Raw genomic sequence first — 27,790 nt, 5'->3', positions numbered from 1 at the left:
CGCTAGAGCATTTTGGTACACCACCGTTCATTTACAATTCATTTTTAAATTATTTTCTTTAAAGGGATGCCGCTATTTCATAAAGCTTGAAATCATTCAGATTTTCACCAAATCTTGACCTCACATTCATTGCTCGGTTGCAATGGTTTGTGACAACATTATGATTGCTCTTTCTTCCTCCATTATCAAATTACTTTGTGTCTAACAAGGATCACATCTGAGCGCACGCTAGAAACAGAAAACTAACCTCATGTGCAACATGATCACACCAATGTGGGTATCTGCACGGTGTTCAGATTTGACACCCAAATCAAAAATATATCACATTAATAGAACTCAGCAGGTCATGCAGCATCTGTGGTGGCAAAAGGTGCAAGTCAAGAAATAGGAAAGCTCGCCAGCATATCGTATTACAAAAGGATTGAAAAAGCGGCTAGTTCCAACACCTGCTCCCCCTAACCTGGTACCCATCCCCTTCCGACTCCATCTGACACTGACTAGCCTCTGCTCCAACCCATCCCTCCCCATCCTGGTTCCATCTGCCCATTATCCCAATCCTACCACTCATCACTTACCATCCTCTAACCCACCTCCTTTGTACCATTATATAATGGCTACCTGTCCTATTCCCTTTCAGATTCAGATTCAATTTTAATTGTCATTGTCATTGTCAGTGTACAGTGCAGAGACAACAAAATGCATTTAGCATCTCCCTGGAAGAGCGACATAGCAAATGATTTGAATAAATAATAATAAGTGTCCGGGGGGGTGGGGGGGGGTGGTGGTGATTGGCAGTCACCGTGGTACGTTGTTGAGTATTTCAATCCTGATCAATCCTGATCCATGTTCACTTGCACCTTCTGCCTCCACAGATGCTGCTTGGCCTGAAAAGTTTCTCCAGCACTCTTTTCTTTTAGTTCTGGAATTCCATCATCTGCAGTCTCTTTTGGCAGACATAGAACCCCCATCTTTAATCGTGTGACCCACAGATGTTCACCCTTGCCTCATACAGGGTTAGTCTGACGAAAGATTCTTAATAATATGATCAACCAATTTTACAAGGAACTGAGGCTGAACCAGCAAGAGTTAAATACATTATTACACTTTACATTTCATTTCCTCCACACACACCATCCGAGGGGGAAAGTAAGAATTCTAACTGACAACACTTCACTCAGTGGGGTAATTTTAGAACAGAAGCTCAGCTGATGAAAGTTAACCAGGGGCATCAGGAAATATTTCTTAAAAATCTAAGTTAGATTGGTGTGGAAAAAGCTTAAACCATGTACAGTGGACTATTTCACAACATTCCTCACTGCAAGAATGTCATTACTGAGATCCCTGTGCTTTCCTCTCTCCTGCATCCATTACATCTGCTGCAGTTCCCTTCATGTTATCTTCTTTACTCCAGAGAAAGGACATTAAACACTACCATAATTCAAACACTCTCCAGCTGAGCTGCGAAGTCATCCAATTTATTCTGTGGGTAATTTCCTAAGACAGCATATGTAGGTATATTCTAACCAAACAATATGTGCTATTCCTCCCTTATCTCAGGCTCATTCTGCAGGTAGCTTCCGTGGAACTAGTGGTGCAGGTTTGAGGTACTTTTATCTAAATCAAAAGATGAAAGGCTCTGGAAACACTCCAGGGATTTCAGAAGAGGTTAATAATATAGTGCAATGCTCAGGAGTGCTGGGCGGTCAGAGGTGCCATCATCCAGACAAGATATTAAACGGCCTGCTCTCTCAGGTTGTCCTATGCAATGTCATGTCATTATCTAGGGACGAACACGTGAATCCATCGGAGTCCTGGCAGATATTTATTTGCCAGCCAGCAGGTCTTCTGGGCATTTGTCACGTCTCTAATTGTTGACTTTGCTTTGTGTAAACTGACTCCTGGGTTTATTCAAACTGCTGGAAATACCACACTTGAAAGGGAATTTAATTGACTGTAAAGCGTGTTGGGATGTCCATAGATTATGCAAGTTGCTGCAATGCATGAATGTTACGCTCTTGATGATAAGTGCGTTTCTGTACCACACTTTTGACAATTTTCTTGCCCTTTTCTCCCAATCACAATCATTTTAGTTACTGCTGTGACAATTCCATGGGTGCAGTAGCCCATTGCTATCCTACCCACCATCCATTCATCCTGGAAGATTGGACAATGAGCACTAACCGGTCTCCTGACGATGAAAGGAAAGCAACAATTGTTGGGAAAGTTAACTAATCGTGGAAGCACTGGATTTTCTCAAAGCTGAGATGCTTCGCCAGTCTGACCTGTCCAGGTCTGCATGCTCTGATCAGCTTTCTGCAGATGTCCCTCAAATCCATTAGGAGAGGAAGTAAATATTGCCTAATATTAGACGCAACTTGGAAGAATACATGGATCCAACCATCACCCACCCATCTCACAATATGTTAACATATAGCATTTTGAGATCAACATATCACTGGAGTCATCAAAGCATAGAAGATCACAGACCAATGCAAGTAAATGGGATTAATGTAGGTAGGCACACTGAGCAACAATCAATCAATCAATCAATCAGTTTTATTCGTCACATTGCACATATAGTGCAAGTGAAATTAATTTTGTGTCCAACATGGGCACAATGGGTTAAAGGGCCCAATTCAGTGCTGTATAACTCTACCTTGTTTTCCCATCTTTGGTGACACAGGTCCCTACATATGTCGACTGAAGCCATGGTAATAATAATAATAATAATCTTTATTGTCATTGTACAAGACAACAAAATTTTGTTGGAGCAGTCCTCCAGCTGCACAGGAATACGAGTATAAAAATACGTTTAAAAAAGAACTATTAAAAAATTAGACTATAAACATATAGGACTATGGGCGGGTGTGTGAGAGAGAGGGGGGGAAATCAGTGTGGGAGGGGGATAGAGTTCAGTAATGTCACAGCTCTATGGTAGAAGCTGTTTTTTAGTCTTGTCGTGCGGGCGCTCAGTGTCCTGTATCGTCTTCCTGAGGGCAGGGGGGTGAAGAGGCAGTGTCCAGGGTGTGTGCTGTCTCTAATGATGCCCTTGACCCTCCGGTTGCAGCGGGTCCGGTAGATGTCCTCCAGTTTGGGGAGCTGGGTGCCAGTGATCCTCTCAGCAGTCTTAATGACGCGTTGGAGAGCTTTCCTGTTCTCTGCGGTGCAGCCAGAGTACCATACTGTGATGCAGTATGTGAGAACTGACTGGGATAACATCGACCACAATTGCAAATTGGACCGTCTGACCACTACAGCTTAACTATATTCAGAGTTTTCTGACAAATGATTAGGGGAATGAAAAAAGAAACACAAGATTCAACAGCAGGTCTTACAGAACACCTATTCTAATCATACATCAGGTTTGTATCTTTCTGTCTTGCCTATTTAAGTGCCTGTCTAAGTGTCTGTACAACATTGCGATAATATCTAATTCCACCACCTCCTCTGACAACGAATTCCAGATGTTAACCACTGAGCAAAAAAATCTTGCCCCTCAGATTCCTTTAAAGCTAGCTATTTTAGTCCAGATTTATTTAATTGATTAAATTCAACAGCTGCCATAATAGGATTCGAATTCATGTAATTGAGTCAATTGTGCAAGTCTTTGGGCATTTAATCACAATACAACTGCATTTACAAGAACGGGTTAACTGCTTTTCCACTATGCACATCATCTGTGAAAGGCAGTGTGAGATATCTAATAAGCATCCTTCAGAACATGCTCTCCTCTCTCTCTCTATTCAGATCATAGCAACTTGCTCCATCCCCTCCATTCATTCAGAGTAAATCCTTTTACATGCACAGATTACCATTAGTACTTTGTAGCAAGGGACCTGACAAAGTGTTAACATGACAGCAGTTTGCTGCAACTGCTCTTTTTTCCATGAAAATACACAAAATCAGCCTTACTGCTGAATATTTATAGCAGCTAAAATAAGATCTGCTTGAATATCCTGATCTCTACCAGATTATGCATGCACATTACCTTGGGATCTATCGCAGAGCAACTTGAGATAACATGTACACTACTTTAATAGTTTGTACACTTGGATAAATAAAATAGGGAGAAGGCATTTTCATTTGATTTGCATAAACTAAATGCAATTGCTGGTCTCCACCTCACTCCAGAACCTCAGCTATAAAAGAATAATAAAGGACCAAGATGATTCACTTGCTTGCTCATACACAACGGCACAAGATGCTGCATCAGAGTGCCCAGTACCATCTATACACAACCCGCAATGAGTCCGAGCTTGATCATCCAAATCAGAATGCAAGTTGTTATATTATAGTCCAAATATGATTAATTCAATGGAGAATTCTTACATCAGAAAAACACATTGTTCTTTTATCCAAAACAAATTATTCTTGTAAGCCTCCTGAAAAGATCAGAAATACTGTATCACTGCAGTAACATCACAAAATAGAAATACGTGAAGATAAATATAGATTGGTTCACTTGTTTTCCGAAATCTTTCTCAAAACTAGACATTGTTAGAATTAAATAAATAAGAAATTCATGTCTGTCAGGACAGCAAAGTGATACATATTTGACTTATTGTGAACTTTATCCAAATGGGGATTAACTTATCTAAGGACAATATTTGCTGAAGTAATCCATAAAAATTGGTGATTCTCTATTCCTTTCATAAATTGTTCAGTATAGAACTGAAAGATTGAAGTGATATTGGATCTCAAAGTTAGTCCATTAGCCTCTGGAGAACTCAACGACCAAGTTATCCAAAATAGTTAGGGCAATGCAAGTGGGTTTTTTCTGGCCAACTACAACATTAATAATGGGGAAATCTCTACAATAGTGTTAGTTTAAAGAGGGCTCTCCAACTGTTAAAATAGCTATACTTAACTAACTTAACTTGAACCTTCTGTTGAATGTTATGGACATAGTGCACGGACATGTGGTACAGAGTACCAGATCGCTATTTTGTTCATCATCCCGGGGGCGATTACATTTTTACCTTTCAGGCATGTTCCCATGAAAGATGATCCCAGATGGAATTCATTATTCAAAAGTGCTGTGCCAATATTCAAACACATTGTTGCAATCAAGAAATGAATAACCTGACCCACCAGGGATCATCGTTTGACTGGAAAACAATATTGGCCCAAAGTAAAAAAAAAAAAAAAAAAAAACAAGATGTCAATATCGAGGCGATGAAAAATTAACTTCATGGTAGATTTTTCCATTATGTGATTTAACAATGCAAAGGAGGACATATTTTGCAGAGCAGGTTACATTGGAGGCTATTTCATTCTTTTACTCAACTATTAATCTACCAGTAACATATCAATCCAACGTATTGACCAAACGCAGGCGAATAGGACTAGCTTGGATAGACAGGCAGCAAATCATCTCCCCGAGTTACTCCAGCATTTTGTGTCTATCTTCAGTGTAAACCAGCATCTGCAGTTCCTTCCTACACAGCTTAGTTAGACATTTTGGTTGGTGTGGAAAAATAGCACAAAGGCCTGTTTCCACGTTGAATGACTCCCTGACTGAATCAATTTGACTTCCATGAAGTCTCTTCTCACACTGGCACATTCAAGTGATATAGCTGACCAGTACATAAAATGAAGGTGCCAGTGAGCAATGTGACAAGAAACACAAAACCATTGTTTAGAATTATCTAAGAATTAGTACAATCTTGATGGAGAGTGGAAATCCATCACCTCTGTCATTGTTAAAATTGGTTATTTGCACCCGAAGGGAAATTATTGCCACATACTGTAAACTCCAATCGCTGGAAAACATTTCTTAATTAGACCAAGATATACACGATGTAAAGAAAACAGGTGCTGGGGATTTTCAGCATCTGCAGTCTTTTTTTTGCTTTTCAGACTGTACACATTTGAATAAGAATTGAACTGTATCAGGATAATTGATTACAAACAAATACCAAAATGATCCATTAAACAATGACACCAAATGCTGCATTAAAAGTTGTGAAACCTCATGGTCATAGATATCCACTATGTCTTGCTTTCCAAATTGGATTGCAGTACCCATGATCAGTAATGACTGGGGGGGGGGGGCTATGAAATCCAGCAATCTTAAACAGCATTTTGTTAACTCTGTTGGTAACTATCTTATTAAATTGATCCATTAATGTGGGGAAACAGAAAATATTTTTCAGTTACCCATTGGAACTCAAATAAGTAAGATCTGGGCTTGGTAAAGTGCCAAAGCATTGATCAATTCCTTACTGGGTCAACGAGGGGAAAGTATTCCAAAGATGAAAGAGATAGCTCAACGCAATTCAAAGACTGATGGCCCAGATAGTATTCTAGCAATAGTTTATTGGCCTGTCCACTGCTCATGGGTGGCCACAAACAGTTTCAGATCCCACCAAGACCAATAATCTAATTGCAATATCAACACATTCCCATCAGCCCGTGGTAACCTCTCACTCACTTGTTTATTAACCATCTATCTGTGTCTGCCATAGAAATATTCAATGGTTCATTTCCATTGCCTTTTGAGAAAGAAAGTTCCAAAGACTCTCAGCCCTCAATGGAAAGTTTTTGCTTCATTTCTTTACCCCTTATATTAAACAGGGACTTCTTGTTCCACAGTCTCCAATAAGGGAAAGTATTCTCTTTATATCAACCCCGCAAGATCTTTTCTGTTTCAATCAAGTCACTCCACCATCTTCTAAGCTCCATCAGAACAAGAGTAGTCTGTCCAAACTTCTCTCATAAGACAATCCAATCATTCAATGTAGCTTTTTATGCCTTCAATGTGTCTTTCTATTAGTTATATTGAACACTCCTTGCTCCAATGTACCCTGGCACCATTCTCCAACATTTTGTCTGCTGCATCGTTGACTGCCTCCTGCATGTATGTAGAACTGGATGATTTTATCAACTTCACTACCAACTTCCATCCAGCCTTCACATATACTGAGAACAAAGTTGACACCTCCCTCCTCTTCCTTGAATTCTCTGATTCCATCACAGGAGACAGCCTATCAACTGACATTTACTAGAAGCCCACTGAGTCTCAGAGTAACCTAGACTATATGTCCACCCACCTTGCCTCTTGGAAAGTGTAGGAAGGAACTGCAGATGCTGGTTTAAACTTAAAGTAGACATAAAATGCCGGGGTAACTCAGCAGGACATGCAGTATCACCGGAGAGAAGGAATGGGTGACGTTTCGGATCGAGACCCTTCTTCAGATTGTGTCTCGACCCGAATGGAGTTGGGATGGGATGGAGAGAGAGGGAATGCAAGTACTGCGTAACCCCTAACTGCTAACAATGGCCTGTTTCCTTTATCATCATTACTTTTTTCCATATCTTTCATTCATTTGTTCTATATCTTTTTACTTCATCATCTGTATCTCTCATTTCTCTTTTCCCTGAATCTAGCCTGAAGAAGGGTCTCAACTCCCCTCCAGTTTGCCTATCACCCCCACCGTTCTACAGAAGATGCCATCTCTACCACGCTGCACACAGTACTCACTCATCTGGAAAACAAAAACACCTACACCAGAATCCTGTACATTGACTTCAGCTCAGCTTTTAATACCATCATCCCACAGAGACTTGTGGAGAAACTAACCCTGCTGGGCCTCAACACCACCCAGTGTCACTGGATCTTGGACTTTCTGACAGAGAGACCACAGTTAGTCTGTGTTGGCAAGAACGCCTCAGGCTCGATCACGTTGAGCACCGGCTCCCCTCAAGGCTGTGTGCTCAGCCCGCTGTTGTTCACATTGCTCACACATGACTGTGCTGCCAGATTCAGCGACAATAAGATCATAAAATTCGCGGATGACAGTGGTGGGACTCATCAGCGGAGATGACGAATCAATGTACAGGGAGGAAGTAAAACAACTAGTGGACTGGTGCGGCAACAACAATTTAGCATTAAATGTCGACAAAACAAAGGAGATGATTGTCGACTTCAGGAGGGCGCAGCCAAAACACACACCCCTCAACACCAGTGGCACCACAGTGGAGAGAGTGGAGAGCATAAAGTTCCTCAATGTGCAAATTACAGACAGTCTCACCTGGTAAAGGAATAACACTGAGATTGTCAAACGGGCCCAACAGCGATTGCACTTCCTGAGGAAACTCAAACAGGCCTCACTCCCCACCAACATCCTCAGGAATTTTTTACAGGGGCACGGTGGAGTCTGTACTCACGTACCGCATGAACATGTGGTACTCCAACTGCAACTGCTTAGACAGGAAGGCTCTGCAGAGGGTAGTGAGGGGAGCAGAGAGGATCATTGGCATCTCCCTACCCTCAGTACAAGAACTGTTCCAGAGCCACTGTCTGAAAAAAGCTCTGAGAATAGCTAAGGACAAACTGCACCCCCTCCACACACACCTGGATCTCCTGCCATCAGGGAAGAGATACCGTAACATCAAAACCCGGACTACCAGACTGCTAAACAGCTTCCTCCCACAGGCTGTGAGGCTGCTAAACAGTCACTCTGTACACAGTCACCGGATTCTGCAGCTTTGCACTGACATTTTAATAACTCTGGCACTGGCCAGTCTAAATCAGCTGCCCTGGACATTTTAAATAATTGTTTTTACTGTATTTTAATGTTGCTGTTTTACCTGCTTTTAACTATTTATACTGTTTCATCAGGGACTGGATTGGTTTTACTGTTATTATGTGTAAAATGTTTTAAGTTTCACATGCGATGCTCCAGTATTCCCTGGGAAACGTCTTCTCATTTTGCACTGTACAACTGTTGCTTTGCAAGATGACAATAAAGGTTGATTGATTGATTGATTGTCAACCATTTAATAATCTGTTCCAAGCCAAATTGCAAGATTTTAACCTAAATTGGATTGTTAACCATTGTCACTTTTTGAAATGAAACTTTGGGTACCATCGGCAAGTAAGCCGCATATTTTGATATGGAATCTTAAGAGAATGAAAAGCTTCTCAATTATATCCGTGTTCTGTGCATAATTAGGTTGGACTTCCAAATGAATTTAAACCAGAAGAAAAGAAAGACAAAAGAAGCAAGTCTCCTGCATTTGATTGCTGTCAGATACTCAATAGGAATGCTTGTGTGTGAAATCATCCAATGAAGTCAGAATTGGACTCTGCTACGATTCACTCTCAGGTTTCAAACACAAAGCACCTTGAAGACAAGAAAGAACATAACAAGGAATGGGGATGGCAGCGGCATGGTGGGGGATGGTGAACAAGTTCATCTTTAAATAATCAACAAGAAACAACAAAGCTAAATCTAAAAATCCAAGCATCAATGCTTTGGAATGCAAGGGCACATGAAACTATGCTTGAGTACATTCTTCATGCAAGATTTGACAGACAGAAACATGTAGGATTTACAGCACAAAAAATAGCCTATTCGCTCAATGAGATTATTTTGATGTTTTCCCCTCATGTAAAATACACTCATAAATTTAAACTGGCAATGAGAGTGTCCAACAAAACATGCAAGAGAGGTATGTGGCCTTTGCAGACCTGCCCAATACTTACACAAATAAACATCTTAATTCCATTATACACGCCAAACAGTTCAGGTGAAAAATGTTGTGGTGGGTAGCTCAGAAATAAAATCAGAATAGATTGCTCACCTGTAAAATAAAAGTAATAAAACAAATGAGCACACAGAAATAGCAGGACATTTCATCTTTCTTTAGAACCAATTGTCCATGTGTGGGCAGGGCAATATTTTGAGAGGAATAAGAAACAAAGAGAACAAACAGATTCATAATGAAGGAAGTTCTTGGTAACATTAGACTTGAAATATTTTAAGAACCATGAATGCCATAGTGGGAAACAAAGCAGCAACAATTACCTTTCTCATCAAATTAGACAATAGACAATAGGTGCCGGAGTAGACCATTCGGCCCTTCGAGCCAGCACCGCCATTCAATATGATCATGGCTGATCATCCCCAATCAGTACCCCGTTCTTGCCTTCACCTCATATCCCCTGACTCCACTATCAATAAGAGCCCTATTTAGCTCTCTCTTGAACGTGTCCAGAGAACCGGCCTCCATCGCCCTCTGAGGCAGAGAATTCCAAAGACTCACAACTCTCTGTGAGAAAAAGCGTTTCCTCGTCTCCGTTCTAAATGGCTTATTCCTTATTCTTAAACTGTGGCCCCTGGTTCTGGACTCCCCCAACATCGGGAACATGTTTCCTGCTTTGAGCATGTCCAAACCCTTAATAATCTTATATTTTTCAATAAGACTCCCTCTCATCCTTCTAAACTCCAGAGTATACAAGCCCAGCCACTCCATTCTCTCAGCTTATGACAGTCCCGCCATCCTGGGAATTAACCTTGTAAACCTATGCTGCATTTCCTCAATAGCAAGAATGTCCTTCCCCAAATTAGGGGACCAAAACTGCACAAAATACTCCAGGTGTGGTCTCACTAGGGCCCATTACAACTGCAGAAGGACCTCTTTGCTCCAATACTCAACTCCTCTTGTTATAAAGGCCAACATGTCATTCGCTTTCTCCACTGCCTGCTGTACCTGCATGCTTACTTTCATTGACTGATGAACAAGGGCCCCCAGATCCCGATGTACTTCCCTTTTTCCGCAACTTGACACCATTTAGATAGTAATCTGCCTTCATATAACATCATAAATTGCATGATATAACTATAATTTTCCTTTGATTAGTGGTGTAACAAATTTCTCTGACATCATTAAACATGAGTGGCCATTCCAGGCTTGTCCATATCTACTTCAGCACAGTGGCACAGCAGTTAGTGCCATTGCCTCACAACAATTGGGGCTCAATCGGGAACTCCAGTGCTGTCTTTGTAGTTCTACCACCACAACGGTTGACCATGCAAGTGTCCCATGTTCTGATAATGTGCTAGTAACTAATTAACCCTTGCTGTAATTAAGGTACAAAAGTTTTCGAAGTGGAGTTTAGTTTAGACATACAGCCTGGAAACAGGCCCTTCAGTCCACCAAGTCCATGCCGACCAGCGATCACCTGTTCATTAGTTCTATCCTACACACAAGGGATAATTTACAGAAGCCAAATAACCTATAAACCTGCATGTCTTTACAATGTGGGATGAAACCGGGCCACCTGGAGAAAACCAACATGTTCACAGAGAGAACATACAAACTACATACAAATAGCATCCATGGTCAGGATCGAACCAGTGTCTCTGACACTGTAAGGCATCAACTCTACTATTGTGCCACTGAGCGAAGCCTGGGAACAGGGGAAGTTGACCAAGCAATGCAAGATGCAATTTAACTCAGACCAGTGTAAGGTGTTTCACTTTAGTTACACAAACCAGACCAGGAGTTATATATTAAATGGCAGGGCTGTGGAGAGTGTTGTAGAACAGAGAGACCTGCAAATGTGTATGCAATTCTAGTTGCTCAGCTGTAGGAAGGATGTCATTAAGCTGGAAAGAGTTTAGAAAAAAAATTACAAAGATGTTACTGGGATTGGAGGGCTTGAGATGATGAGACACTAAATAAGCTGCGATTTTTCCCCCCCAAGAGTATAGGAGGCTAAAGGGTGACCTTTAGAACTATATAAAATCATAAGAGCCATGGATAATATGAAAAGTCAACAGGGGAAAGATATAAAAAGCACCCAAAGGGCCACTTTTCCACGTAGAAGTTGCTGCATATATGGAATGCAGCTGGAGCAAATGTAGAGGCAGGTACAATGCAATGTTTAAAGACAATTAGACACAGGTACGTGGTCAGGAAAGAGTTAGAGGCACACGGGCTAAATGCAGGCAAATGCAACTAGGTCAGGTGGACAAGTTGGTCAGCACGGACAAATTGGGCTGAATTGCCTGTTTCTGTGCTGTGTAACTCTATGCACATACTGCTAGGTCTGTCTGTTGTACACTACTCCTAAACTGGAGACAAACTATGGGAATATGACTGATGGTATTGCATTGATGGAACTGCATAGGATCAAATGGGTAGAATGGCATCCCTCGATTTCTTAATATGTAAATAAATAACATAATGCCAAGTTATGCTTAATCTACAATTCTCTCACAAACATGCTGAGCTTCCTTGATATCTTTAACTTACCAACTTTACCACAAATCTACCTAATGCAGTCCATGCACAATAGAAGCAGAACCAAAGTCAACATTCATGTTTGGATTAACAAAAAATTAAGTCAGATAGGGAAACAAACTAATTAAAAAAACACATGAGATAAACAAAAAATAAAATCAGCTACATTCTTAAGGATGAATAATATTGTGTCGGAAGACACATGAAATGAACCACAAAACCAGATTCATACTCCAGGACGCTAGATTGCTTCTTACAAAAAGAAATTGCAACTTACCAGCAGCGCAAACATATATCAAGAAGATGCAAAGGAAAATGAGATACAGCTTCAATCGATCTTTCCCCTCTCGTGCCTTCGAGAAGGTTTGCCATGTTCTTGAGGCGTATAATAACAAGGCTCTTTTTCGGATGCCATCTGTGCCTGCCAGAGGTGTTTCTTCAGACAAATGGGTGCATTCATCAGGATGTTTGGACTCCTGCAGCCACAGTAGTATGTAGCAAATAGACAGTAATTGGCAGCCGCAATAAACTCCAAAAACATGGGTAAAGGTAAAATTCTGAAGCAGCCATCCACTCAATAGAAATCCAACAGTTCCCCCAATATAAATCATTGCCTGCACGATGGCAATACGCTTAGTTCGATTCTCAGCAGTAGTAACATCAGCCATATAACTGTAGACACTGAGAGAAACAGCAGCATAATTCCCAAAGATTCCAATAAAAAACGCAGAAAAAATGCACCAGTAGACAGACATTTCTTTAACCTGCACCATCACTATTAAAATTGCCCCGCCAATTAATGCACCGACGCAGGGCAATATCATGCCAAGCTTCCGACCCGCTTGATCAGACCAAGCGCCAAGCAAGATTGATGTGGGTATGGACAAGCAGGTAAGGGTGATCACGTAGAGTAGCTGAACATAGGAAGCTATGCTTTGGATCACCAGTGACTCCTGTGGATGGTGTGAGAGGTTGCTGCACACATCCTCTTTGTTATATCGTTCTTCACAAATCTGGAAAACAAAATCACCTCAATTATTCAACATCATGATGGGGTTGTTAAACAAAACTTAATTTTATGAAAGATAGAGAAAATGCTGGAGTAACTCAGCGGGTCAGGCAACATCTCTGGAGAAAAGAAATAGATGACGGTTTGGGTTGAGACCTTTCTTCAGACCCTCTCTGTCTGAAGAAGGGTCTCAACCCGAAATGTCACCTATTCCTTTTCTCGAGAGATGCTGCCTGACCTGTTGAGTTACTCTAGCATTTTATGTCTATCTTCGGTGTAAACCAGCATCTGCAGTTCCTTCCAACACACTTAGTTTTATGGAACCGCAAAATGATAGAATCACAGAATTGTTGTAGTATAAAGGCCATTCAGCCCTTCTGGTTTATGGCAGCTTCTAGTGGAGCAATCCTATCAGTTCTATTTCCAGCTTTTTTCTCGTCATTGAGGGAGTGCGATAAAGGTTCACCAGACATCCCTGGGATGGTGGAACTGCTGTGTGGGGAGAGATTGAGTCAACTATACTTGCATTCACTGGGGCACAACAATGGGCGATCCAAAAGAAACTTACCAAACTGACTGTTTTAAGAAACTGCGCTAGAGAAACTGAATGCGAGGAGGATGTTTCCCTTAGCTGAGTTGCCTAGAATAGGGGTCATGGTTTCAGGTCACAGGCCAAGAAATTAAGGATTGAGGCGAGGAGAGGCTGTGGCATTTGCTACCACAAGGGGTTTACAGAGGCCAAGTCACTGGATAAGAAAAGGGCAGACAGATTCCTAAAACAGAAGGTATTGGGACAAATGGGATGAATGTAGGAATATTGTATTAAGAAAGGTGAAAAGTCATGACAGCTATTGAATGAATGGCAGAGCAAATCTGCATTTTGATGTTGACATCAGTTTAACTTTATAGTAATAATAATAATACATTTTATTTATGGGTGCCTTTCAAGAGTCTCAAGGACACCTTATAAAATTTAGCAAATAGAGAAAAACATGTAAGCGGAATGAAATAAATAGTAAAGACATCACCAGTACACAAATTAAAGACAGAATTCAATCCAAAGACAAAAATCAAAAACACAATATGAAGAGAGAGCAGCGGCAGCTAAAGCGCGCCAGCGTACACTCTCCCTTCCGGCAGCCATCTTGGACACAGAATAAAATAATCATTTACACACAAAACAAAATCCCCCCACAATGGTTACCACTGTGGGGGAAGGCACAATGTCCAGTCCCCATCCCCAGTTCTCCCATAGTCAGGCCTATTGAGGCCTCCACAGTTGCCTCTACAGAGAACAGAGGCCCAATGTTCCTGGCCGTTCTCACCGGGTGGTGTTGCTCCGGCGTCGGGAGAGTCCTCACAGCGGCTGGGACGGCTGGGACGGCTGATTCCCTATCGGAGTCTGTGGCATTCCGAAGCCGATAGGGCCGCGCCGGTTGGTGCTCCGAGGCTCCCGCGGCTGGCTGCTCCACGGTCCTGCAGCTCGACGATGTTGATCACGGCGGTCTCAGCATAACGGAGCTCCAGCGCGGTGACCCAGCGCGGCGAACTAGGCAAGGCATCGCCCGCTCCGCTCCGCGATAGCGCTCCAGCTCTGTGCCGCCACCGAAGCTGAAGGTGCTGGGCGGTCCCCGCCAGGAAAACGCCGCTCCACTCCCGCTGGTAGGCCGCAAGGACGGGTCGACGGTGCAGCCCGGGGAAAAAGCTGCCTCACCGACCAGGTAGGGACCTAGAAAATAGTTTCCCCCTTCACGCCCCCACATAAAAAAGTCAAATTCCACTGCAAACATAGGACAAAATTCACTAAAAACTAATAAAAAAAGTGAATTGAACGGACAGCTGCTGATTAGCAGCCGTTCCCCAGGATGGCTCCTCCTCCTGATGAAGTGAAATCTCTCAGCACCATAACCCTTTGTGCGAATCTTTAATGCACCCTCTCCAGCACTTTCGCATCCTCCAAAATCAGGTGAGCATAAAGAAATTTAATTTGTGGATTTCCAGAATGGAAAATAATAAAAACAAAGAAAAAACAAGCCATTTATCTGCATGATGTGATTTTTGCTGAACAAGTAATGGGTCAATAAAAGTTTGTTATCTCCATTCAATGCAACAGCAATTATGAGACTTTTCAAAGCACTAAATCATCAGGTGCAAGAATAGAACAATTCTCATTATTTTGCTTCAAAAAAGTACATTTTTTAATTGCTTTTCACAACAGGTTCTGTGAATAAAACAGTATTTCTGTGAGATGCGCTTTACAGATCTTTTTTTGATCTTTACTTTGCATTCATCCAAGGCCGTACATCATAAGGTTTAGGAGCAATAGTACAGCATTCCGCCCCGCCATTCAACGAGCAGATGGTTAATTTTTTATCTCAGCCCCATTTTCCTGCACTCGTCCCATATCCCCTCTTTTCCTTAATATCCCTGGTTCCGAATTGAGTGTGCATTGTCCTCTTAGATAGGGAGGTCCAAAGGTTCACTACCCTCAGGGTGAAGGTATCTCTTCTCCAGAATAGTCAACCTATTATAATGATGGTGTGACCATTGTCTATAGACAGCACACCTCATAGACACATCACCTCCAAGGCTTCCCTGTCAAATACCAGATGAATTTTGCATATTTCAATTAGATCACCTAAACTCAAATAAGCATAAGCGCTGCGTGCTTATTTCCTCTACAAACATTAAATCTGGCATTTTAGTAATCAATGTGGTTAGCCTCCATAGCACTCAGGTTGAGGAACAAATCTTACAAATATTCAAGTGTGCTCTCAACAGAAGGCGATGCCTACATGGAACAAGCTGCCAGAGGATGTGATTGAGGCATCTACAATTATGACATTAAACAACAATTAGATACATGGACAGGGAAGGTTTGAAGGGATATGGGCCAGGCATATATAAGAACAAGCTCAGTTCACCAGCCTAGTCAGCATGGATGAGTTGGACTGAAGGGCCTATTTTTGTTCTTTATAGATAGACAATTCTGTGATTCAATTGCTATTTTCTTTTCTAATTGCTTGCAATTCATGCCTGTTAACTTTCAGAGATTAGTGCACAAGGACATCCAGTTCCCTCTGAATGCCAACACCTTCTGATTTCTCACAATTAAAAAACAATATTCCATTTCCCTATTTGAGTCACCAAGGTGGATGAGCTCACGTATCTCCTTGTCACATTCCATCTCTCAAGTCCTCATCCACCAGACATCACCCCCCTGAAACTTCCCTGCCTCCTCATCAGAACTTAGCTTTGTATCAGACTTGTAGCACACAATTTCCATCCCAAATAAATAATAAGTGGATTGATAATAGTTGTGGCCCCAGCATCATTCCCCACAGCACCCCATTAGTCATAGCTTCATGACCAGAACAGATTCCTCCCCCTATCCCATCTATTAAGCAAAACTCAACCCACACCACTATACTATTTCAATTCAATATATTTTCTCATGATTGTTCTGAATTACTGCAATTTGCTTTGCCCGTAACGATCTTTCAGATTATAAATAGTATCACTAGAAATGGGGCTGTGGGTACTTTCAGGAATTACAAATTAATGTTCACATTCCACCCATACCTTTCACTCTTTTCTCACCAGAGGTTACTTCAGTTCATGTTTTTGCTCATCCTCATGGACACCAGCTCCCCATACCAGCAGATTTCCATCCTTGCATTGAAACCAAAGAAAGGTTTCTGTAATGAGCCCAATTAAACTTGTTTAGTATTTGATTTAAACTGCTGAGATGTCTTATGCTTCCTGGAGACCTCATGCAAAGCGAATAAAGCCTATCTAACCTTAATGAATAAATTGCTTCACATTTTCAACAAGTGAAAAATCTAACTGATGTATGCATATTTTTTTCTTTTAGATAGACACATGGAAGTGCAGGGAATAGGAATCTGTCCGTAATACAAAGAGCATCTGTGTTTTAAGGAATATCGGTCTCAAAGTAATCAAGCAGCCTTAAATTGCCCCCAGATTTGTATTTTTTGTGTGAATAGTAATTAATTACTTAGAACATTTAAAAGGGAGACATCCATTAAAAACAAACTAAACTTCTATAACTGACTGGGTAATTTGGGGAATTCATATTAAATCTGGTCCGTTTTCATTTCATTGTGTGTAGCTGTTTACCCTGTGGATCTCCAAATATGACTGGATGTTGAAGTTTAGTCTTCCACCTAAATTAGTTTAAATGCTGCAATACTGATTGTGCACGCATAAGTCATGGATGAGACATAGCAAGTGGCTGAATTACTCGAGCCACTAAATATCCTACTCGGCCCTTGAGCTGATATCAGAGCAACGAAAAAGGCCATTTGGATGATCAAATTCATACTGGTACTCACTCCGTAAGAGCATTTCAGTTGGTCCCGTCCTTCCATCTTCTCCCCAAAGCTTTGATGTTTTTTAATCCTCAGCTATTTACCCAGCTCCCTTTCAAACATTACAATTGAATCTGTCTCCTCTGCTACTTCTGGATGTGTATTCCAGATCCTAACCACTCACACAAATTCATTGCCACAGACGGCTGTGGAGGCCAAGTCATTGGGTATTTTTAAAACAGGGATCGGCAGGTTCTTGATTAGTAAGGATCTCAAGTTACGGTGAGAAGGAGGGTGAGAGGGAAACATAGATCAGCCATAATTGAATGGCGTAGTAGGCTGGATGAGCCAAAATTACTATTTCCACTCCTATGTCATAGTCATAGATTAATACAGTGTGGGAAACAGGCCCTTCGGCCCAAATCACCCACACCGGCCAACATTGTCCCAGCTACCCTAGTCCCACTTGCCTGTGCTTGGTCCATAACCCTCCAAACCTGTCCTATCCATGTACTTGTCCAACTGCTTCTTAAACGATGGGATAGTCCTAGCCTCAACTATCTCCTCTGGCAGCTTGTTTCATACACCCACAACCCTGTGTGTGAAAAAGTTACCTCTCAGATTCCTTTTAAATCGTTTCCCCTTCACCTTTATCCTCTGGTCCTCAATTTCCCTACTCTGGGTAAAAGACTGTGCATCTATCCGATCTATTCCTCTCATGATTTTGTATACCTCTATAAGATTTTCCCTCATCCTCCTGCGCTCCATGGAATAGAGACCCAGCCTACTCAACCTCTCCCTATAGCTCACACCCTCTAGTCCTGGCAACATCCTCATAAATCTTTTCTGAACCCTTTCAAGATTGACAATATCTTTCCTATAACATGGTGCCCAAATCTGAACACAATATTCTAAATGTGGTCTCACCATCTTATACAACTGCAACATGATCTCCCAACTTCTATATTCAATACTCTGACTGATGAAGGCCAAAGTGCCAAAAGCCTTTTTGACCAACTTATCTACCTGCGACTCGACCTTCATAGAATCATGCACTTGCACCCCTAGATCCCGCTGCTCTACAACACTACCCAGAGGCCTACCATTATATTGTGTAGACCCTGCCTTTGTTCGACGTCCCAAAATGTAACACCTCACATATCTCTGTATTAAATTCCATCAACCAATCCTCTGCCCACCTGGCCAATCGATCCAGATCCTGCTGCAATCGTTGATAACGATCTTCACTATCTGCAAAACCACTAACTTTTGTATCATCAGCAAACTTGCTAATCTTGCCCTGTATGTTCTCATCCAAAACATTGATGTAGATGACAAACAGTAACATGCCTTCCACCGAACCCTGAGGCACACCACTAATCACAGACCTCCAGTCTGAGAAGCAACCTTCCACCACCTTCCAACTGCTTCCTTCTATGGTGCCAATTTGATATCCATTCAGCTATCTCTCCTTGGATCCCATGAGATCTAACCTTCCAGAGCAGCCTACCATGTGGCACCTTGACGAATGCCTTACTGAAGTCCATGTACACAACAACGACAGCTCTGCCCTCATCAACCTTTTTGGTCACATCTTCAAATAAATCAATCAGATTTGTGGGACACGACCTCTCATGTACAAAACCATGCTGACTGACCCTAATCAGCCCTTGCCCATCCAAATGCTGTATATCCTATCCCTCAGAATACTCTCCAGTAACTTACCAACTACAGATGTTAAGCTCACCGGCCTATAGTTCCCAGCATTTTCCCTGCAGCTCTTCTTGAAAAGAGGCACAATATTTGCCACCCTCCAATCCTCTGGCACGTCTCCTGTAAGGACGATTCATAAATTTCAACCAGGGCTCCCGCAATTTCCTCTCTAGTTTCCCCCAATGTCCTCGGATATGTCAGATCAGGCCCTGGAGATTTGTCTACCTTCTACCACAGTACCTTCAGTACTTCGTTGACGGTAACACTGACTGCTCTCATGACACTTCCAGCGACTGCTCCAATTTTCTCCGTCTTACTTTCTTTCTCCTCGGTAAATACACAGAAATACTCACCGAGGACCTTGCCCATCTCCTGTGGCTCCACACAGAGGCGACCTCTTTTATTCCTGAGAGGTCCCACTCTCTCTCAAGTTATCCCTTTCTCCCTAATGTATTTATAAAATCTTTTGGGATTGTGTTTTATGCAACCCGCCAGAACTATCTCCTGGCCCCTTTTTGCACTTCTGATCTCCTTTTTTAGTTTGCTCCTTAGTTCCCACAACTCCTCCAGGGATGCGCTTGATCCCAGCTGTCTATACGTCCCATGCGTCCTTTTAATTCTTAACCAATGCCTCTATATCCCTCGTCAGCCAAGCTTCCTTACATTTGCCTGCTTTGCCCTTCACTCTAACGGGGATGTACATATCCTGAGCTCTCCTCAGAACACTTTTAAAAACATCCCACTTGGCCGATGTTCCTTTCCCCTCAAATAACTTGCTCCAGTCAACTTGAGCTAGACCTTCTCTCATACCCTCAAAGATGGCCTTACCCCAGTTGAGCATTTCAGCACGTGGACCCTCTCCATCCCGATCCATCATTATCTTAAACCTAATCGAACTGTGGTCACTGGTCCCAAAAGGCTCCTCCACACACACTTCATTAACTTGCCCTTCCCAATTTCCCAATACTAGATCCAGCGTTGCCCTCTCACGTGTGGGGGCCGCCACATACTGCTTAAGAAATCTCTCCTGAACACCTTTGAAGAATTGCATGCCATCTAAACCCTTCATGCTATGATTTTCTCAGTCTAGATTGGGAAAGTTGAAATCCTCTACTACAACAACCTTAGTAGACCTGCAGCTGTCTGCAATCTCCCGGCACATTTACTTTTCTAATTCCCATTGACTATTTGGGGGTCTGTAGTACACCCCCAACAAGGTGATCATCCCTTTCTTGTTCCTCAGCTCCACCCATATAGCCTCACTAGACAAACCGTCCATAATATCACCTCCGAACACAGCCGTAACATCCTCCTCAACCAACAATGCAACTCCCCATCCACTTTTGTCCTCACCCCTGCCTCTCCTGAAGCTCCTGTACCACGGAACATTGAGCTGCCAGTCCTGCCCCTCCCTTAACCAGGTTTCAGTGATTGCTACAACGTCCCAGTCGCTCGTACCCATCCACGCCCGAAGCTCATCTGCCTTACCCGTCAAGCCCCTTGCATTAAAATACGTGCAGTTTAAACCAACTCTCCTTCCTCGCTCTCCGGCTTTTTGCCTATTTTGTCCATTAACCTTTCCCACACCACCCTCCATACCGACTTCTAGTCTCTCCTGTGCCTCTGTCCTGCATGAGGTCCCACCCCCTGCCAATCTAGTTTAAACCCTCCCATGTAGCATTTGCAAACCTTTCCACTAGGATATTTATCCCACTCCAGGTTAGGTGCAGCCCGTCCCTTTTATATAGATCACCCCTGGCCCAGAAGCGATCCCAATGATCCAGAAATCGGAATCCCAGTCCCGTGCACCAACTCCTCATCCACACATTCATATCCTCTATCTTCCTATTCTCATCTTCACTAGCACGAAGTACTGGAAGCAATCCTGAGATCATTACCCTGCAGGTCCTGCTTTTCAATCTTCTGCCCAATTCCATAGAATCTTGTTGCAGAACCTCCTTCCTCTTCCGACCTATATCATTCGTGCCAACATGCACAACAACCTCTGTCTGCTCCCCCTCATTCTTGAGGATGTCGTGCAGCCTCTCCGAGACGTCCTGGACCCTGGCACCAGGGAGGCAACACACCAGCCTGGAGTCTCGCCTGCTGCTGCAGAATCTCCGATCCCCACCTCTGACGATGGCGTCTCCCACCACTACGGCTCTGCCTGACGTCATTCTTCCCCGTTGAGCCTCAGCACCAGGGTTGGAATCACAGCCCTGGCTACCACTCAATCTCGTCGTCCTCCGCTTCCAAGAGGGTGTATCTGTTTTCAGTAGGTACAGCCACCGGAGTCTCCCGCACTCCACGTTTACTCCTCTTTCTCACAGTCATCCATCTTCGCTTTTCCTGTATCCTTGGTGTGACAACCTCACTGTAGGTCCTGTCCAGGAAATTCTCATTTTCCCTGATGGCTCTGAGGTCATTCAACTGCTGCTCCAGTTCCCCAACATGTTTATTCAGGAGCTGCACCTGGACACAATTTCCGCAGGTGTGGTTTCCAGCAGTGTTCCTGACTTCCCACATCCTGCAGGAAACACACTGCACCAACTTGCCTGCCATTGCTTCAGTGGGCAAAAATCACAAATTTCGATCAAGTGTAGCCTTCTTGCCTCAGCCTCCTCACCGAAGACTCTTGAGCCAAAGACTCACACTTTACTCACCAAGGCACTTCACCTCACCAAGGCCGCTCAGCTACAACTGCACATGTTTTTAATCTCTTACCTAATTAAATACTTTAGGGCCAATTAGTAAATTACCTGAACCTGGGTCTTGGCGCTCTTTTTAAACTGTCTTTCCCTGTCACTCACTTTCTTTCTCATGGACTTTCAAACCAATAGTCTCTTCTCTCTGCTTCTGCTTGTTGCTTCTCCGAGCTCCACATAAGAAGTTTATGAATTTATGAACAGTTATGATAAAGGAACTGCAGTGGAAGTATGGACTTTCAAATAGTTTTCACTAAAGTACAATGTAGAGGATGGTTTGTACTAAATTGAGTATGAATCAAAGTGTGATGCCACAGGAGAGGGTTGGGGTCCATAGGGTAAGGGTAAGATGGCTAAGTAATTGCCTTAAAGTAAACTTGTCCAATTGGGTTGCGTAGTGGCCACAGATTGGCTCAGAAATATCACCTTATCTGCGGCTGAAAAGTAACTTGTTTTCATTCTTTCCTGTCCTAATGAAAGGTTCCAGACTAAAATGGCAACTGTCTCACTTTCCATGGATGCTGCCTGACCTACTTGGTATTTCCATTCATTAGAATTGCCTTCATGTTGAGCAGATGGCTGGGTTTCGGAGGGTGGCACTCTTAACTAAAAGTCAGAATGTCATGTCTTCAGATTTCTCTTGCATCTGAGGTTGATCTAAGCACAAAAGACAAGTGTGACTATACTACGGTTTTGAAGGGCTACTCAGGAAGTGTTGCACTGTCAAAGGGGCCATCTTTTGGTTGAGACTTTTTTAATTTATTTTTATTTTTTTATTATTTATTTCGAACAGAATAAAAGAATAAAAAGCAGACAAAAAAAACAAAACAAGAATATTTATAAAGTGTCATAAACAATATCTATAAATAAATGAAATCGTATGTGTCCGAAAAGGAGCAGGAAGAAGCCAAAGCTTATTAATTCCCACCTCTTATTCAACTGCTTGTAATTATCTTATACAAATTTAGCAGCTATATGTACACCATATGTACACCAGCCACTATATGTACACCAAATGATTTACATTTATACACTAATCAAATATTTACAAAGCCACACAAAAAAGAAAAAAAGAAAAAGAAAAGAAAAAACCCTTATACTATACAGTATCTTAGTCACATATACAACCTATCACTCTATAATCACCCTTCCCAATACAATCAGTATAACAAATATCCCACTCACAATCACCTATCCTCATCCCAATATCCTTTTAAGCAAGTGTTTTTGTACATCTTTTTAAACTGAATTATGCTTGTGTTAAGTTTTATCTCCTGTTCCAGACCATTCCACAAATTCACACCACAGATTGCTATGCACATACTTTTAACAGTTGTTCTGACATTGAGTTTCTTTTAATTATGTTCCCCTCTCAAATTATACTTTAAAACAAAGAATAAAAGATTGCCTTGACCTGAGTTGAAAAAAATCCAATGTCCTGGTCAACATTTCACCCTGAACCTATGTTTCTGGTCACTACCAGTGAAAGTCTGCCATTTGCAAATTAGCCTCTTTCTTTCCTATATTAAAAACAATAACTGTTCTTCACACTACATCACCAACTTTGTGACATCCTGAAAGTGAAGTCATGCGTTTCGGGAAATTAAACCAACTCAGGACGTAAACAGTGAATGGCAGGGCGCGGAGCAGTGTTGGACAATAGGGAAACCCAGGAGTACATGGAGTACAAGTACATAGTACACTTAAAATGACAGTACGGATAAACTGGGTGGTGAAGATATTGTATGGCATGCTACCTTCAATGGTCAGGGCATTGGGTCCAAGAGTTGGGACATCCCGTTTCAGTTGTACAAAATATTGGTGAGACTGCAAATGAACTATTGGACTATCTCATTGCCTAGTTATAGGAAGGGTGTGAATAACCTAGAGAGGGTGCAGAAAAAGATTCACAAAGATGTTCCCAGCACTGGAAGACGGGTTATAAGAAAGACTGGAGCAAAGGAGGCTGGGCGGTGACCTTATAAAGATTTATAAGGGACATACTTAGGGTAGGTAATCACAGTTTGTATTTACAAAGTAGGAGAGTCTAAAACTGGAGGGCATAAGTTTAAGATGAGAGAGGATCTCATCCTAAACTTATGTCCTCTAGTTCTTGATTCCCCAATCCTGTGAAAAGACTATCTATATTCACCGCACCTATGCCCCTCATTCTTTTATACACAGTTACAAGATCGCCCTTCATTCTCCTGTGCTCCAAGGAATAAATTCCCAACTGCCAAACTCCACCTACTGTATGACCTCTCCCTATAACTCAGTTCCTCAAAGTCATGCCAACAATCACCTAATCTTCTCTGCACCCCTCACAGCTTTATTCATCTTTCTGATACCAGGGTCACCTCAAATAACCACACAAAACTCCAAGTGCAGCATCACCAACATCTTGTACAACAGTGACATAACATTACAACATCCTCAGTGCCTTTTACTAATGAAGGCAAGTCTGCCTATAACCGCCTACACCACCCTGTCCAGCTGTGGTAGCACAGTCAAGTAATCAGGCACTTATACGTCATGGTGTCTCTATTCTAACCCACTCCCCAGGGCCCTACCATTCACCATGAAAGTCCTACCCTGGTTTGTTTTTCCAAAATGCAGTACCTCGTATTTTTCTGAATTAAACACCATTTGCCATTCCTCGGCTCACCTACCCAGGTAATCAAATTCCCACTGTAATTCTTGACAATCTTCGTCACTGTGTACGATACCACCTATTTGAATGTAATTTGCAAATTTACTAACCCTTCCTTGTATGTTATCATTCAAATTGTTGATATTGATGACGAATAACAATGCACCCAGTACCAACCTCTGAGGCACACCACTAGTCAAGCAAGGTATTGCACAAGCTAGATTATGAGTTTGTAAACCTGGCGGTCTCCACACCTTTGGACCCAATTCCAGAAAGATAAAAGCATAACCTTAAAGCATTATAGAAAGCTCGTGGCTGCCAATAAAACAATAAATGGAGCAAATAGAAACAGCGACGGAACATGACAAAAAGGACATCTTTTAGTGGTTGTCCTTGGAAATAGAAATATATTCAATACAATCAAACAGTAATTAATGAAGGAATTTTTGTTCAAAGAGTCATAGAGTCACACAGCATGGATATCGGCCCAACTCCGGCCCAACTCCGGCCCAACTCCGGCCCATCCAGGACAAGGGGTCACAGTTTAAGGATAGAGGGAAAATCCTTTAGGACCGAGATGAGTAAAACTTTTTTCACACAGAGAGTGGTGAATCTCTGGAACTCTCTGCCATAGAAGGTAGTTGAGGCCAGTTCATTGGCTATATTTAAGAGGGAGTTAGATGTGGCCCTTGTGGCTAAAGTACCTGCCGTGCCGCAGCCGGAAGCACCGCAGTCTGCAGGGCCGGCGGTCGAAGCTCCCCTCCAGGGTAGATGGTAAGTCCATACCTCGCCCGCGGTAGAAGACGGCCGCGGGCCGGCGGTGGAAGCTTCTTCTTCCCCCCGGGTCCTCCACGAGGGATCCCGGGCTGTAGACACCGCACCAGCTGGAGTTCTGCAGACCACTGCTTCAGGCTGCCGGCTGCCGCGGGCCAGCGAAATGGAGCGCTCCCCTCCAGCGAGCCCCAGCGAGGTCTCACCCACTCCACGCCGAGAGTCCACGCTGCGCCCGACGTTGAAGCCCCGGGCGCGTCTCCGGGAAAGGCCGCGCCGATCCTTGCTGTTAGGCCACGGGAGAGGCGACCTGGAAAAAGTCGCCTCTCCATGGAGGAGGCGGCCGAAACGGTTTCCCCCCCCCCCCCCCCCCCCCCCACACAAAATACAGAAAGAAACATTAAAAACAGACTTTTAAACATACTAAAAAAATTAAAAAAGTTGAAAAAAGACGGACACGCTGCCGACACGCTACACCCAGGGAAGGATGATATGTTCTGTGATGGCTTTGAATTTTTAATCAAACGTTACCAAAGCAATTAGCCAGAAGTGGGCTTGACTGATGGACCCTCACAGGTCCTAACATGCTCTTATCCTAAGGTCACTAAGATGATTAAAAAACACACGCACACAGAATGTTTTCTCGTTTTATAGTAAACTAGACCAAGTGCAGACCAGTTGGGTCTGCTCCCCCAATGTTGTGATCCCCCAACCCAATATTCCACCATGCACCCGTCTCCTCCAACGGAACTGAACCCGTTTCCAAATGTAAGATTTCAGCACTCCCCTGCCTCCCTCAGCAGTGGATTTAAAAAAAATTCCAATTTCACCTTCCCTGCCTGCTGCAGCAGTTCCAATTGCAATACTAATTGGCCCTCCCCCTACTGTTGAAGCACTTGCTGTGATATCCCATCGAGGTGAAAAGTTCAGAGTGTTCCTGTCTTGCAACTTTGTTTTGAAGTGTGTTGGAAGCTGATAGGAAGGAGCAGCCGTCCATGTAAATGGATCCATTCCGATTGGACACCTGCGAGTATTGGGCATTGTGACATCACACGATGGAACAAATCAAAAGGCAGAAAGGCAGCCGGACGCCAGGCGGCAGGCGGCAGCCACACAGTTTTAATATATAATAGATATATAAGAGTAGGCAGGTTTTACTCTATTGCTAGCTAGGCCATAGATTGAGTACAGCCCCCACTATACCAGAACAATGTGTCTGCACTTTGAAGACATGGATAGGAAAGGTTTAAAGGAATGCAAGTCAAACGCAGGCAACTGGGACTAACATAGGTTGGCACCTTAGCTAACCTGGAAAAAGGGCTTCCTTCTGTGTTGTATAAATGTACGACTCTGCAACACTGGAGCTGAGGAGATTTATGAAGATTTTTGATGGGATTGGAAAATTGTAGCTAAACCAGGGCTGTAATTGTTGGAAAGGCTAAGGGGAGACTTAGTGGCATTATGAATGGTCTACTTACCTCTGAAGAAGAGCTTAAAATAAGCAGGCACTAATTTGAAAAAGAATCAACAGCCCAAAAGAAAATGCTTGAAAAAAAAGTGGAATGAGGCAGAAATAGCATTTTCTCAGTGCTGACAAAGTGCCATCAACCTGCAATATTCAAAGTATATAAGTAGGATCTGCAGATGCTGGTTTAAACTGAAGATAGACACAAAAAGCTGGAGTAACTCAGTGGGAGAAGCAGCGGGACAGGCTGAAGAAGGGTCTCGACCCGAAAATGCCACCCATTCCTTCTCTCCAGAGATGCTGCCTGTCCCACTGAGTTGCTACAGCTTTTTGTGTCTATCTTCAACCTGAAATGTCTCTGTTTCTTTCTCTGTAAATGCTGCCTGACCAGTTGAGCTTGTCCACATTATTTGTAGTGTAGATTTGAAGTAGTTAATGAAAAGAGTAGAGCAGTGATGAAAACATTATGTTTCTTCCAGAAGGTGGCAGGTGTAATGTTTTCTGTAAGGCCTATTGTGACTAGCACAGAGAATTCACGTCCATCATCGTGTAAGATAAGTTTAATCTGCAATGACTGAAACTTCCAGAAGGTCACTTGACCTCAGTCACGAAGCACAGGTACATTTACCAGCTTCTGCTTTTGGCCTCAAGGGGCACTGGCATTTACATCAGATATTACATTACATATACATCACAAATTCCATTCTAATATATTCAATGATAGGACATTACAAATACACCACATCTCCCCCTTCACTTTAATTACATCACATCTCCCCCTAGTATCCACATAAGGAGTTACACTAGACTCAATTAAGATTGCTGCTGTTTTTTCACTTTAACCTCAAACTCTAGAAACTCTTAACAAAGGGCCTGTCTCGTTGCCTTTTGCTGCGACTGGGAGACTGGCTCCTGCCTCTCGCTGCATCTCTCCGCATCGTGTCTTCTGGGGACTTGCCCCTTCTGGGAGACTATTTCTGGCTTCTGGGAGACTGGCTCCTCTGTCCAGGTTTCTCACCTCTGGGAGACTAGCTACAGGTAGCCTATCCACAGCTACTCAGGGGTCTATCCACGGCTACACAGGGGTCTATCCACGGCTATTGGGCTCTATCC

The 27,790-nt window shown here is 42.8% G+C and overlaps 1 protein-coding gene across 1 annotated transcript in view; it reads right to left on the bottom strand.

Annotated features, from left to right (window-relative positions):
* Window positions 1-27,790, bottom strand: part of zgc:174356 (uncharacterized protein LOC100137120 homolog) — a 108,252-nt gene that overhangs the window by 66,524 nt on the left and 13,938 nt on the right. Inside the window, exons 2-3 of the mRNA XM_055639321.1 lie at window positions 12,311-13,046; window positions 9,491-9,588 (exon numbers count right to left, since the gene is read on the bottom strand). Of these exons, the coding sequence (XP_055495296.1) occupies window positions 9,491-9,588; window positions 12,311-13,046 (834 nt within the window). The remainder of the gene's footprint in view (window positions 1-9,490; window positions 9,589-12,310; window positions 13,047-27,790) is intronic.

This window comes from Leucoraja erinacea, chromosome 8, assembly GCF_028641065.1.
Source record: "Leucoraja erinacea ecotype New England chromosome 8, Leri_hhj_1, whole genome shotgun sequence".
In the NCBI taxonomy this organism is placed as follows: domain Eukaryota; kingdom Metazoa; phylum Chordata; class Chondrichthyes; order Rajiformes; family Rajidae; genus Leucoraja; species Leucoraja erinaceus.
The sequence above is the reverse complement of the archived record's forward strand: the minus strand, read 5'-3'. Positions and strand labels throughout refer to the sequence as shown.